This window comes from Notamacropus eugenii, chromosome 1, assembly GCF_028372415.1.
Source record: "Notamacropus eugenii isolate mMacEug1 chromosome 1, mMacEug1.pri_v2, whole genome shotgun sequence".
NCBI classification, from domain to species: Eukaryota; Metazoa; Chordata; class Mammalia; order Diprotodontia; family Macropodidae; genus Notamacropus; species Notamacropus eugenii.
This window is the reverse complement of record NC_092872.1, coordinates 430941527-430956413: the sequence shown is the minus strand read 5'-3', so window position 1 is coordinate 430956413 and position 14887 is coordinate 430941527. Positions and strand designations below refer to the sequence as shown.

The following is a 14887-nucleotide window of genomic DNA, read 5'->3' as shown; positions in this document are numbered from 1 at the left end:
AAATTAAAATTAGAAGTATATGACCTGTTTATTATAAGAGTTTTGTTTTTGTTTTTATTTTCCAGTAGGGAGAGGTGGGAGGAAGAAAAAATAAATGCTTATTAATTAAAAACAAAAGTTTTAAAGTATACTTTTCCTTTGGTTTGACTTGCTTTCTAGATATTTACATCAAGAAATGTAAGATGTATGTTCTTGTAATCTTCAGCAGAATCCTATAAGTAGAACCATTTCCTAGAGTAAAACCGGTCCTTTTTGTGTTATTTCTTAGAAACGTCGGGAACGTGAAATTCAACAACAGATGGAAAGTCGGGACGAAGAAACACTGGAGCTGAAGGAGACTTATAGCTCATTACAGCAAGAAGTGGATATCAAGACCAAGAAACTCAAAAAGGTTGAGAGAAAACTAGAAAAATCTGAAATTTTGGAAGAAAATGAGAGGACTTGTTCCTTTTAACTTTGATTTGTCTTTTTTGGTTCCAGTTGTTTTCTAAGCTCCAGGCTGTAAAGGCAGAAATACATGACCTTCAAGAAGAGCATATCAAAGAGCGTCAGGAGCTGGAACAGACTCAAAATGAACTCACCAGAGAATTGAAACTCAAGTAAGTTTGTCAGGCTACAAGAGACACCACGTTATAGGAAGGAGGTTGGACAACTGGGCTATATTGAAAATAACATTGAGTTTTTAAGTCAGAAAAACCTGAATTTGAATCTTGGCTCATCTACTTATTAACTGGATCTTCATCTAGGTCTCATCTACTAATGTGGTTGTCTTACCGAGCCCTATCCTGGACTCTTTTCTCTTTCTGTGCTAATTCACTAATGATCTTATCAGCTCTCTTGGATTTAATTATCATCTCTATGGTGATGCTTCTCAAATCTCAATCCAGTCCAACCTCTTTGCTGACTTCCAGTCTTAAATCTACAGTTGCCTTTTAGAGGACTCAAATCTTGAATGGGATTTTAAATTCAACATGTCCAAAGCTGAACTTGTTATCTTTTCCCATAAACTCTCTCCCTTCTAAACTTCCCTATTACTGCAGAGGACATCATCATCCTACAGGTTCCCCAGGCTCACAAAATTTAAGTGTCATCTTTAACTCATCACCGTCTCTCCCCTTTCCCCCCACCCACATCCAGTCTGTTGCCAAGGCCTGTTGATTCACCTTTGCAACATTCTAAAACAACCCCTTCTCTACTCTGATACTGCAGCCACCCTGGTCCAGGCTTTTATCTCCTCACGACTGGAGTACTGCAATAGTGTGCTGGTGAGTCTACTAGCTACAAGTCTTTCCTTCCTCTGGTCCATCTATCATTCAGCTGCTAAAGTCATTTTCCTTAAGTGCTAGTCTAACCATGTCACCCTCTCTACTTAATAAACTCCCTGTTATCTCTAGCATCAGATATATAATCCTGTTTTGGCCTGTAGTCAAAGCTCTTCATAACCTAGCCCTCCTTACTTTTCCAGTCTTTCTTAGACCTAACACTCACCAGTGACACTGATCTCCTTTCTCTTCTGTGAACAAGACACTCCATCATTAGTTTCCAGGCATTTTCTCAGGCTGTTTCCTCCATTCCTGGAATTTTCTCCCTCCTCATCTCCAGCTCCTGGCTTCCCTTACCTTCAAATTCCAGCTAAACTTTCACCTTCTACGGGAAGTTTTACCAATTCCTCTTAATTCTAGTGCCTTCCTTCTGTTAATTATTTCCTATTTATCCTCTGTATAGTTTGTTTGTACATTTTTGTTTGCTTGTCTCCCTCATTAGATACTGAACTCCTCGAGGGCAGAGACTGTCTTTTGCCTTTGTGTTTGTATCCCTCAGTTTAGCCTGGTACAGAGTAGTTGCTTAATAAATACTTATTGATTATTGGCTGACTGTGAACCCTCAAGAAAGCCACTTTACTTTCTCAGAGCTTTGATTTCCTTATCTATGTATATATTAGGAATAATACTTATCTTCCTTATTTCACTGTGTTGTTGAAAGTGTTAAATAAAATAACATGTAAATCTATTGAACTGTCATTTGTTACTAGTATCTAGGGATTAGTGGTTCTATTTCCTAAGTTTTAATAATGAAGACAGTCTGTTATTATCAACATTTTAGGGTGGTGGAACTTAAAGCTCTAAGAGGTTACAACTTGCTAAAAGTCACACAGCTATTAAGAAGTGGCAATAGAAGTAGGCCAGGCTTATGAGATTCTTGAGTCCAAATTCATGCTTGAGAGGGAACTGGACTAGATGACCTCTAAGGTCTTTTTAGACTTTGAGTTCATTACTCTTTGTAGCAAGATTGAGGTAGTAGTAGTAGTAGTAGTTGTAGTAGTAGATGCTTTTAAACAGTTTGTATTGTTTCTCATCATGCACATAATCATGTACATATGGAGCTGTAGCACCTGAAAGTTGGTTTGGATCTCTTACTTTTCAGTCACTGGTGATGATACACATTTTATTTTGGAGATTGTCAAAGTAGTAGTAATCATGCAACTTCTTAACACCTAGCCATAAATTAATTTAACCAAACCCAATTTCTCTTCAGCCTTTGAGCTTGGCAGGATTTGTACAGATGGAGATGGAGAATGTTTGGAAGTTGAGCTCCAGGTGGGAGAATAGTTGTAAGCTTGGGCACTAGAGTGGGAAAACACATGAAGGATATGGGGAGCCATCCAGTGATCTATCTTGGCTAGGGTATAGGCTACTGTGAGGGAATAATTTGAGACAAAGCTAGGAGGTAGCGTGGCACCAGATGGTGGAGACCTTTAAATGTTTAACTAAGGAAGTTTGACTCCATTTAATAATCAATAAAAATCAAGTACATATTAAAATGAGAACCAGATCTTCACAGTGACAGCTGCCTCTTGTCTTTACCTTCATTGCTTTAAAAAGTTAGTCCAACTCAGTGCCAAAGCACCAGTGTGAAAAGTAATTACAGCAAAGCAGTCTGGTTTTACACTTGACCTAAATAGATTAGAAATTTTGCAATTCCATTGGAAGGATGGGCTTTTCATCCCCACATGAAGCTCCCTGGAAGCACTAATTTCTCCACAGACACCTCTAGAAAGTTTTGTTCTTTTTGTGAATAAGATTGGAGAAAATGAGAATGTGTCTTTTCTTTTTTTTTTTTTTTTAAACTTGTAAGAGCAAGATACAACAGAAAAAAGTGGAGCAGAGAATATCTAGAAGACGTTACATAGAACTTGTTGAGAAAACTCACATTAGAAACCTTTATTACATGAAGAACAGAGGCTAAAAAATTATAAATGCCAAAATTTTGACAATAGAAAGGAAAGAAAATGAAAATAACAAAGCAAAAAAATCATTTTCAGAACAGAAAGTACAATGAAAAGAACTAACAAATAAAAGAGGTTGAAGGGGAGAAAGAAGAGTGGATTGAATTGACTATTTACTTGAGAGGAAAAAGAAGGGAGAATAAAATATTTTTTTTGAAGGAAGAAAAAGGAATCTTCAATTTAAATGTAACTCTAAAACTTGTCAAAAGGTCAATAAACAAGAAAGAGGGATATGTGGGGATTGAAGATGAGTGTAACAGAGTTTATGGGAAGAGGATGTTTCTAAGATAGATTAAAATAAGATAGATTATAAAAACAATTGAAGGAATAATGTACTATCTTTTAAAATTTATTTATTTTCAGTTTTAACATTGACTTCCACATAATTTTTAATTTCAGATTTTCTCCCCATCTCCCCCCATCCCAGGACAGGACACCCTTTCCTCCAATCTGCCTTCCCTTCTATCACCTTCCTCCTCTCTTATCCCCTTCCCTTCTGTTTTCATGTAAGGCAAGTTAGATTTCTATATACCATTGCCTATATATCTTATTTCCTAGTTGCATGTAAAACCAATTTTTAATATTTTTAAAGCTTTGAGTTCCACATTCTCTCCCTTCCCCCCTCCCCACACACCCTCATTGAGAAGGTAAGCAATTCAATATAGGTTATACATGTAGTCATACAAAACACTTCCGTAACAATCATGTTGTGAAAGAGACTATATTTCACTATCCTATCCCATCCTCTGTTTATTCTGTTCTCTCCTTTGACCTGTTCTTCAACTAAAGTGTTTTCTTCCGATTATTCCTTCCCCCAGTCTGCCATCCCTTCTATTATTGCCTCCTTTTCTTATCCCCTTCCCCTCTGTTTTCCTGTAGGGTAAGAAAAAATTCCATACCCAATTGAGAGTATAACATATTATATATGTTTGTGTATGTATACACATACACCTATACATACAGACACACACACACACACACACACACACACACACACACACACATATTCCCTCCAACTATCCTAATACTGAGAAAAGTCTCATGAGTTGCAAATATCATTTTTCCATGTAGGAATGTAAACAGTTCAACTTTAATAAATCCTTTATGGTTTCTCTTTCCTGTTTACTTTTTCATGCTTCTCTTGATTCTTATATTTGAAAATCAAATTTTCTATTCAGCTCTAGTCTTTTCAACAAGAATACTTGGAAATCCTCTATTTCATTGAAATTCCATTTTTTCTCCTGAATTATTATACTCAGTTTTGCTGGGGAGGTGATTCTTGGTTTTAATTCTATCTCTTGACCTCTGGAATATTATATTCCAAGCTCTCCAGTCCCTTAGTGTCTACACTAACTGCTAAACTACACTAAATCTACACTGAACTACATTGCTAAATCTTGTGTTATCCTGATTGTGTTTCCACAATACTTGAACTGTTTCTTTCTGGCTGCTTGTAATATTTTCTTTTTTTGTTTGGTTTTTATTAATTTATTTGTTTTCAGTTTTCAACAATCACTTCTATATGTTTTAAATTTTCTCCCCTTCCCTCCCTCCTTGAGACAGCATGCAATCTTGGTTCTGTACATACATTCTTATTAAACATATTTTCACATTAGTCATGTTGCATAGAAGAATTAAAATGAATGGGAGAAAACATGAGAAAAAACAAAACAAAACATAGCAAAAGAGAAATTAGTCTGCTTCATTCTATGTTCCTATTCTATAGTTCTTTCTTGATTCTATAGTTCTTTCTCTGGATGTGGCTGGCATTTTGCATCAAGAGTCTTCTGGAAATGTTTTAGATCCTTGCATTGCTGTGAAAGGCTAAGTCTATCAGAAACATTCCTCTCATTTCATTCAGCATCACTTCATATAATTCTTTCCAGGTTTTTCTGAAATCCACCTGTTTGTCATTTCTTATAGCACAATAATATTCCATTACATTCATATACTACAGCTTGTTCAACCATTCCTCAAATTGATGGGCATTTCCTTGGTTTCCAGTTCTTGGTCACCACCAAAAGAGCTGGCATAAATATTTTTGTACATGTGGGTTCTTTTCCCATTTTTATGATCTCTTTGGGATACAGCCCTAGAAGCGATATTGTTGAGTCAAAGGGTATGCACATTTTTATAGCCCTTTGGGCATAATTCCAAATTACTGTCCAGAATGGTTGGATCAGCTCTGCTTGTAATATTTTCTCCTTGACCTGGGAACTCTGGAATTTGGTTACAATATTCCTAGGAGTTTTCCTTTTGGGATCTCTTTCAGGAGATGATAGGTGAATTCTTTCCATTTCTATTTTACCCTATGGTTCTAGAATATCAGGGCAATTTTCCTTGATAATTTCTTGAAAGATGATGTCTAGGCTTTTTTTGATCATGGCTTTCAGGTAGTCCAATAATTTTTAAATTATCTGTCCTGGATCCATTTTCCAGGTCAGTTGTTTTTCCAATGACATATTTCACATTGTCTTCTATTTTTTCATTCTTTTGGCTTTGTTTTGTAATTTTTTCGTTTCTGATAAAGTCATTAGCTTCTATTTGCTCCATCCTAATTTTTAAGAAATTATTTTCTCCATTGAGCTTCTGGACCTTTTCCCATTTGACCCATTCTGTTTTTTAAGGCATTCTTCTCCTTATTGGCTTTTTTGACTTCTTTTGCCATTTGGGTTTAGTCTTATTTATAGGTATTATTTGCTTCAGCATTTTTTGGGGTTTCCTTTAGTAAGTTGTTCACTCATTTTTCATAATTTTCTTGCATCACTCTCATTTCTCTTCTCAATTTTTCAATTACTTCTATTACTTGATTTTCAAAATTCTTTTTGAGCTCTTTCATGGCCTGAGACCAATTCATATTTTTCTTGGAGGCTTTGGATGTAGGAGCTTTGGCTTTGTTGTCTTCTTCTGGTTGTATGTTTTGATCTTCCTTGTCACCAATGACATAAGAAAATACGTCTTCACTGAGAAAGTAAGAATCTATAGTCTATTTCTTTTCCCCCCATTTGCTCATTTTCCTAGTCAATTACTTGACTTTTGAGCTCTTTGTTAAGTGAGGTGTTCCAGAAGCAATCTGTGCTTCAGCAGTAGCTGCCACTGCCCTAGGACTAGGGCCTAGGCTGAGGCTGGGGCCAGGGCTGGGGCTGGACCATGCTCCATTTGAGACCCTTCCCACTGACCTTTGAAGCTGTCTGGTATTTGTGGGTTGAGAAGTCTGGAAACTGTAGCCACCACCAGTGAGTGATTCAGTCCCCTAAGGTCTGCTCCAGCTCCAGCTCCGTCTGAACTGCATTCTGCTCCCAGACTGGTACGATAGACCCTTCCTGTTAACTTTCCAGATTGTCTTGGGCTGGAAATTTGTTTCACTGTCATTTTGTGTCATCTGATGCTCTAAAATTTGTTTATAGAGTCATTTTTTACAGGATTTTTAGGGGTTTGGGGGGAGAGCTCTAGCAGGTCCCAGCTCTTCTACTCCACTATCTTGGCTCTGCTCCTGAGAATACCTCTTTTCTGTATTGATTTTTACTCTGAGTTATTTTTCTGTCCTGTCAATTAAAAACTTTGATATTTGAAAAAAACAAAAAAGAAATCTTGCATTTTTAGTCTTGAGTAATTATCCATTTAGGTAATTACTTAAGTCTTTTTGTACTTTAAGTCTATTTAAGTACTTTAAGTCTATTTAAAGGTATCTCTACTATGGTGGAAAGAACACTCACTGGTTATGGAGCTAGAAGTTCTGGGTTTAATACCTGGCTCTTCTCCTTAATGTGCTCACAGTAGGTGCTTATTGAATATTTGTTGTATTTGTTATAATTACTGTAACTTTGGAAAAATCATTCATCTTATCTTCTGTTTCTATATCTGTAAAATGGAGATTCAACCTAGGGATACAGGGCGATTGTGAGGATCAAGTGAGATAATGGATATTAAGGGGTTTGTACACCATAAAGCACTACTAAACATTTAAAAATTATTATTTGGAAGCTGATGAATATTTCATAAGGACAGATTTTCTGTTTTATCTACCCTTTGTTTCTTCTCCAGTGCCCATCATGGGCCTCTGAACATGGTAAGGACTTAATAAATGTCTATTCAATGCTATTAATCAAATGTTTATTAAGCTGTTACTATGTATAAGATGCTGTGCTAGGTACTGGGATTACAAAGATAAAAATGAAATAATCCTTACCCTCAGAGAACTGGGAGATTATAAGACAGACACATATAAATAAATACAAACCAGTTTGAGGAGCTGCAGAAAGCTAACAAGGATAACTCATTAACAGGGGTAACAAAAAAGTCTATTGGCAGGCATTTATCAAGTACCTACTATGTGCCAGGACTTTGGTGGTGACACAAAATGAATTAAACTCTATTTTCAGGAAGCTTACTTTCTAGCACAAGCGATAATAATAAGCTCATGTGTAAGCACAGAATGAATACAAAGCAGTTAGATACAAGACAGTTTGGGAGGGAGTGCACTAGCTGGTGGGAGAATCAAGAAGGGCTTCATATAGAAGATGTTACTTAAACTGGGTCTTGAAAGAAAAGAGAGGGATTCTCTGAGGTCAAGGTGAGGAGAGTGTGTATCACAGACATAAGATAGCCAGTCTAAAAGTTTGGACATGGGAGATGGATTATTGTATGTGAGGAAGAAGGAGAAGGTCAGTTTGACTGGATTACAGAGTATGGGAGGAGAAGTAATGTTCATTCAGACTGAGAAGACTGGTTGGGACCAGATTGTGAAAGGCTCTCAAAGCTTAACAGAAGAGATTATGATTGATCAAAGAGGCACTAAGGAGTCATTGCAGTTTATTGTAGTTAAAGAAGATCACTTTGGCAGCAGTGTAGAGGATGGACTAGAATGGGAAAGGCTTGAGCACAGACCAAATAGGAAGGCATTGCAATAAACTGGGTGAAAGGTGATGAGGGACCGAACTAAGGTGGCAGCTGTGTGAGTAGAGGGGAGGGGTCAGATGCAAGAGATGGTGTGGAGGTAGAAATGTCAAGATTTGGCAAGCGATTGGATACATAGGGTGAGAGAGAATGTAGAATCCAGAATAACACTGAAGTTATGGACCTGGAAGACTAGAAGGATGATGGTGCTTTTGACAGAAATAGGGAAGTTTAGAAGAGGAGTAGGTGTGAGGATAGGGAGAAGATAATGAGTTCAATTTTGGACATGATGAGTTTGAGATGTCTTCAAGATAATTCAGTTTGAAATTTCCAATAAGTAATTGACGATGGGGGACTGAAGCTCAAGGGAAACTGGGTGTGTGTGTGTGTGTGTGTGTGTGTGTGTGTGTGCGCATGCACACATGCATAGAGATGTTAATTAAATCCATGGTAGCTGCTAAAGTCAACTAGCCCATGTGGGGTCACAACTCACAGTTTAAGAAGTGCTGAAGGGGTCGAGAATGGAAAAAGTTTAAGAAGCCCTGATCTAGCAAGAGAGGGCACTCACAGTAAGGTGGTATGATATGGATGATGCAAGCAAAGAAATCTAATAGAGCTCTGAAAAAGAGAGGAGGAGAACCAGTGAGAAAAAGAGTATCTGGGAGAAGGAGGTTAACAATGCCAAAAGCAGTAGATAGATTGAGAAATGTGAGGACTGAGAAGACCATCAGTTTTGGAAATTAAGAGAACATTGGTAACTTTGTAGAGAACAGTTTCATTTGAGAGTGAAATCAGAAAGCAGAAGACAAAGGGTTGAGGAGGGAGTGAGGAGAGGAAGTGAAGTCAACAACTACAGGCAGCCTTTTCCAGAAGTTTGGTTGAGAAAGAAAGGAAAAATATAAGATAGTATATTGAGGGGAATGGAAGAGAGATGGAGAAGGGGGGCAGAAGAATGGATGGAAATGGGGGCAAGGGAGAGGGAAGGAGACCTGGAAAGAGAGGGAGGGAGTGAGAAGAAGAGAGAGGGAGAAGGGGAAGAGGAATAGGATAGTAGGACAAGAAGAGAGAGAGATAGGATCAAAATCAAGGCCATATGTAGAGAGGGGTATGGGATGATGTCAAGTGATTTTGAGATAATGAGAATGGGATAAGAGGGCACTCATTGAATGGCTTCAGTTTTTTTCAGTGAAGAGAGGAAGTGTTAACTGAGAAATAGAGAAGGTGACCAGGGGAAGATATGGAAGGCTTCAGAAAAGAAGCATTTTTGAATTGTGTATAGTACCAGAGGTAATTTTGTTGAGTGAATTAATTTTCAGGAAGTCTCTCACTTTTAAAAATTAGTAATTGAAGTTAGCATTAACAGTATTGTCAACCAAGAGATATTTAGTTTAGTAAATATCTACCCTAACAGAAAGTAGCTGCATGTAGAAGCAAATACGCAAGACCTAGAAAACTTTTCTCTTTTTATTGAGGTGGTATAACTCTAATGTGTGTATGTTCTTACAGGCATCTTATTATAGAAAACTTTATTCCTCTGGAAGAGAAAGGCAAAATCATGAATAGATCCTTCTTTGATGAAGAGGAAGATCATTGGAAATTGCATCCCATAACTCGACTGGAGTAAGTTACCATTTACCTTTCTTAGGGAGCGATCTGAGAGGTCTGAAAGAACTGGAACTTGGTTAAAGAACTCTAGTAAGAACAAAGTCTACCTCATTTCTACCCTGGACAAAATATGTTTCTATTATAAGTATTACAAAACCAGACTCATTCATAGAGAAGTTTCATAGAAAGCAAAGGTGTAAGGAGCCTTAGGAATCAGTCCAACTCCCTTATTTTGCAGATGAATAAATTCAGGCCCAGCCAGGGAAAATGACTTGCCAAAAATATTCGTACCAGAGGTATGACTAGCATTCATGTCTCCTGAGTCCTTTTTCAGTGACTCTTTCTGTTAAATCAACAAGCAATTCTGCCTCCATTTAGTGCCTTATAGTTTATAAAACATTGCCCTCTCAATAGCATTATGAGGTAGGTAGTCTAAATTTAATTATTCCTATTTTATAAATGAGGAAAATGAGGTTTGGTGGTGTTAAGTAACTTGCCCAAGGCCACACAGATGAAGTAGTGAAGCCAAAAAATTGCTTGTGTTCTGGTTCTGTTTGTAGTAGTATAAAATCTGTCCAAAATCTAGTTCAGAACAAGTCTGGAGAAAGCACAGATATTTGAATAGATTCATCATGATTTCTAATTATTATAGTAGGTTTTTGGTCCACTTCCAGGATGTAACTGATTTCTTTCCCAACAGTAATCAGCAGATGATGAAACGGCCTGTTTCAGCTGTGGGCTACAAGAGGCCTCTTAGCCAACATGCCAGGATGTCCATGATGATTCGTCCAGAGGCCCGATATAGGGTAAGACTCTTGTTTTTTCTCTCCTCATCAGAGGAGTTTGATTCTTTAGAGGTCCTCAGGTGCTGTCCTGTAAATTCAGAGCAAGAGGGATTTGACCATCTATAAGGTAACAACTCACAGAAAGGAGAGCTTTCATAGTTATAGAGTTGGAAGCAACCTTAGAGACCATCTAGTCCATTTTTTTGATTTATTTTTTAAAAAAATCAATTTGTTGATTAATTTTAAAATATTGATTTTAAAAAATTGAGTACAAATCACCTAGACCATTTTCAAATGGGAAAATTGCGACTATGAGGTGGGAAGGGGTTTTCTCGAGGTGTCACAGTGAATTAGTTTTTAAGGCAGATCCCTAGTCTCCTGATAGCTGATGAAGTGCTTTTTGCACTCCCTCCCAATTCTACTAGGACTTTTCTTTACTCTGTCCTAATGGACCTACACTACAGACCTACTGTGGTGGTAGGGCCTCTTTCCTACTGCCACTACTTGTGAAGAAAAGACCCCACCTAGGAAGTAGACAACATTACATTCATCACCATATCCTGGCTTCCTTCTTGTTTTTGCTGATTTCTTTATACCAGCTAACTAGGCATTATCTCTGGATGTGCATTTCTAGGCAGAGAATATCGTATTACTAGAATTGGATATGCCTAGCCGGACAACCAGAGACTATGAGGGTCCTGCTATTGCTCCCAAAGTCCAAGCTGCTTTGGAGGCTGCTTTACAGGATGAAGATGAAATTCAGGTGGATGCCTCCTCCTTTGAGAGCACATCAAATAAAAAATCCAAGGCTAGGTAAGCAATTTATTGGACTGAATCTCTGGTATCCAGACAAGAATGAACAAGGATAACATGTAAAATACACCTATAACCAGTTATATATCATATACCCAAATAATAGCCCACATTTTGGTAGCCTTTATACTTTACAAAATGCTTTCTTTGCAACAGCCCTCTGAAGTAGGTTGTGGAAATATATTGTCATGAAAAGAGCCCACGGGGCAGAAGACCTAGGTTTGAATCTCTACTTTGCCATTTCTTATCTCTGTGATCCTGAATACTTATCTGCTTAACCTTTTTGGGTCTCTTCATCCATAAAATAAGGGAGCAGAGATGGATTAGAAAACATTTAAGGTTCCTTTAGGCCTAAATCCTATGATCCTGTTTTTTGTTTTTTAAGTTCTATTTTTATTTTTTTATTATTTTATTTTTTTCCATTCGTAAAACTTTTATTCCACTTACATCAACTTAATACACATAAGACATTAAACAAAACTAGCCATGATCTCAGGTTATTTCCCTGTTAACTATTTTTATAGCATGTGCATATTAGGTAAGTATCCAAAAAAAAAATCACAAAAGCAAAATATCTAAAACAAGTTAAATACATGGACTTTTTGTTTTGTGGCTATGCTTGATATACAGTGACTTTATTAATATTAAGCAATTCATTTTTACTGCATCTTTACTTGTACATTTATTCTTAGGTTGCCTAAACCATTTAAATACAAATAAAATGAGTATAGCAAAAATAATGAAAGCGAACAGTAGGTAACTTTACAAATAATGGAATGTGAACTGTTTCTGCCCTTCTCCAGAGTAAATTAACTGGGTTAAAACTTTGTCTTAAGGAACACTTTTGCAACTGCAATCATAAAGATGTTGAGATTGTGTATGCCACAGATACACATGGAATGACATGTAATATCTATGGGACATCTATTTCTACCACAGCCATGAGTGCTCCAACCCCAAAGTACCCACAATAACTACACCTGTGGCTGGCACCAATTATTTCTTTATCCCTCCACCATGACGGATCAATATGTAGGCAGTTTTCTTTGCTTAGAGATGGAAGCTGTTTTTTAAAAAAATTTAACTAATTTATTTGTTTTCAGTTTTCAACAATCGCTTCCATCAGTTTTAAATTTTCTCCGTCTCCACTCCCTCCCTGATATGGCATGCAATCTTATATGGGTTCTATACTAACATTCTTATTAAACACATTTTTATGATCCCATTTTACAGAGAAAGAAATCTGAGACTCAGGGAAAGGACTTGCCTGGGGTCACATAGCTAATAGGTATCACAGCAGAGGAATGAACCTAGGTGTTCTCTTAAATCTAGTACTGCAAGAGTATCTATCTTCTCTGGCCCATTGAAGCAGCTTGTTCTGCTATGCAAAATTCACATAGTTCCTATCACTTGGGCAACTACTTTGAAAAGTAAATTGAAAAGTGCAATGACTTAGGCGTTGTAGAAGAATGATCAAGATTTTGAATGCAATTGACATTGTGTACAAAAGAGAAGGGTTTAATTTGTGCTGGATAAAACTTGGCACGTGAACATGAAAATGTATTTGCTCTTTTTTTTTTTTTTCAGGCCCAAAAGTGGAAGAAAGTCAGGATCCTCCTCATCTTCCTCTGGAACTCCTGCATCTCAGCTTTATCCACAATCCCGAGGACTGGTTCCAAAGTAAAACCAGTAACTCCTCTCGAGGCGTGAGCAGCAGTTTCCGCCTTCTGAGGGAAAAAAACCAGCAAAAACCTGCAGAGAGGCCTTCAGACCAAACCAAGAACCCCTTCTTTCTAGGGAATTATGAGGGCCTCTTTGCTGAATAACTGACTTCTGTCCAAATATGCTGGTCCTGGGGGTTCTGAAACACGAGAGGAAGAGATTTATAATTTGGCATTCAGCCCTTTGGGGGAAATTATTTTAGTTAGTAAATCAGAAATGCATGGGTTACAGTAAAGTGTGTTAGTGACAATGAGGTGGTCCCTTCTCCTTCAATTTCAACCTGTTTGTTGCATTGAGCTCCTTTATTGTTGTTTCCCTGACAGAAGGGGCAGAGTTGAAAGCTGCCATAGCTGGATCATCTCTCCAGAGCCCTTAGGACCAGATGACAGGGGAATTTGAAAAGCAAAAGACTTAAAATGTGATTTGATGCATGCTGTGTTTAGAGAAATCCAGAGAGCTTCATTTGGGTTGAAATTTCAGATAGGCAGGAATAGAGATCTTCCCCCATTCCCATTAAGAAATATTTACTTCCCTTAAGAGCTTCTGGATGAGGGACCTGTGTCTTAGGGTCCTATGTATTTCTGCTCCTGAAGGATATGACAATAGAAGCAATAGAAATTGATAACCTTTACCTACTTGGTAGGTTTAGGAAATAGCTTCTTTCAGACCTCAGTTGTGACCATCTGTAAAAGAGTAAGTTGACAAACTGATGCAAGTTTCAAACAGTGTCCCTTTTTTCTCTTCATTCACCATCATGTTGCCATACATAGCTGGTACTGTTCTGAGTCTGGGCCTCTCTGTTTTGAGGAAGAATGCCTTGCTTTGCCTTTGCTAACAGTGATGGGTTTAGGGATAAAGGGATGAAGTAGTTACAACCTTGAGTTCACCTCTAGACAAAGGAAAGTAGTTCACTGAGATGAGTACTGGGGTTTGTGCCTCATTCTCTTCCATAAAGGAACAGATTCATTAACCCTTACTAACCCTACAGGAGAACAGAATCAGGCTGACTCATAGTAGGAGGAACGAGACTTCATTCTGTGGTAACTGGGGACACCCTGGCTGAGGGCAAAAGAACTGTGCCTCCTAGTGATCTCTCCATAATTGTTTGGGGCAGTGGCAGACTATCATCATATAGCAGTATTACAGGCTTACTCCTCAGGTCAGGCCTGAGCTGAAGGTAGATGAACTGCTGTGTGGGACTGCCTTGCTCAGAAGAGTTCCTGTTTGCAAATATTGTTTGATTTGTAAGTTTTAGTTTGTTGTACTTTGAAATTTGGAGCTATATTTTATTTTGGTTGTCATATGAATGTTACTTGTTCCTTCCATTCAAAGAGAAAAGTCCAAGCTCTTCTGTGTGTGTGTGAGTGTATGTGTGTATGTATGTGCGTGTGTGTGCATGCGCATGTGCACTCATGTGCATGTGCATATGCGCCTGCCTCTCTGTGTATATATGTGAGGATTTGCCCATTTCTAGGAATACACTCATGTATGAATGCTACTCTTGTCTTTATGAAATGTTCACTAAGTAACTTTTTTCAGGCTGGAAAAACTCTACAGTGTAGGTATCTGACTCCATTAGCAGGGGGGACAGTAGTCTCTGGGTTAGTTGTGCTGGGGTACCTTGCTGGCAATGGTGCCTCAACGAAATGGCTGCTCAGGTGGACCTTGGGTTATGTTTTAACTCTGCTGCTTAGTTCCCAGTGCATGTTTCTGGATCAGAACCACAAAACTGTCTTTGCCTATCTATGGAAAAGGGAGGAACTATGTGCAATGTCTGTCA

The 14887-nt window shown here is 37.9% G+C and overlaps 1 protein-coding gene across 3 annotated transcripts in view; it reads left to right on the top strand.

Annotated features, from left to right (window-relative positions):
* Nucleotides 1–13357, top strand: part of KIF3B (kinesin family member 3B) — a 36964-nt gene extending 23607 nt beyond the window's left edge. For all 3 annotated transcript variants that reach the window (XM_072631601.1, XM_072631602.1, XM_072631603.1), the window contains 6 exons: nucleotides 269–391; nucleotides 481–599; nucleotides 9689–9802; nucleotides 10488–10593; nucleotides 11207–11385; nucleotides 12973–13357. In XM_072631601.1, the coding sequence (XP_072487702.1) occupies nucleotides 269–391; nucleotides 481–599; nucleotides 9689–9802; nucleotides 10488–10593; nucleotides 11207–11385; nucleotides 12973–13069 (738 nt within the window). In that variant the 3' untranslated portion in view covers nucleotides 13070–13357. The remainder of the gene's footprint in view (nucleotides 1–268; nucleotides 392–480; nucleotides 600–9688; nucleotides 9803–10487; nucleotides 10594–11206; nucleotides 11386–12972) is intronic.
* The last annotated feature ends 1530 nt before the right edge of the window (nucleotides 13358–14887 follow it).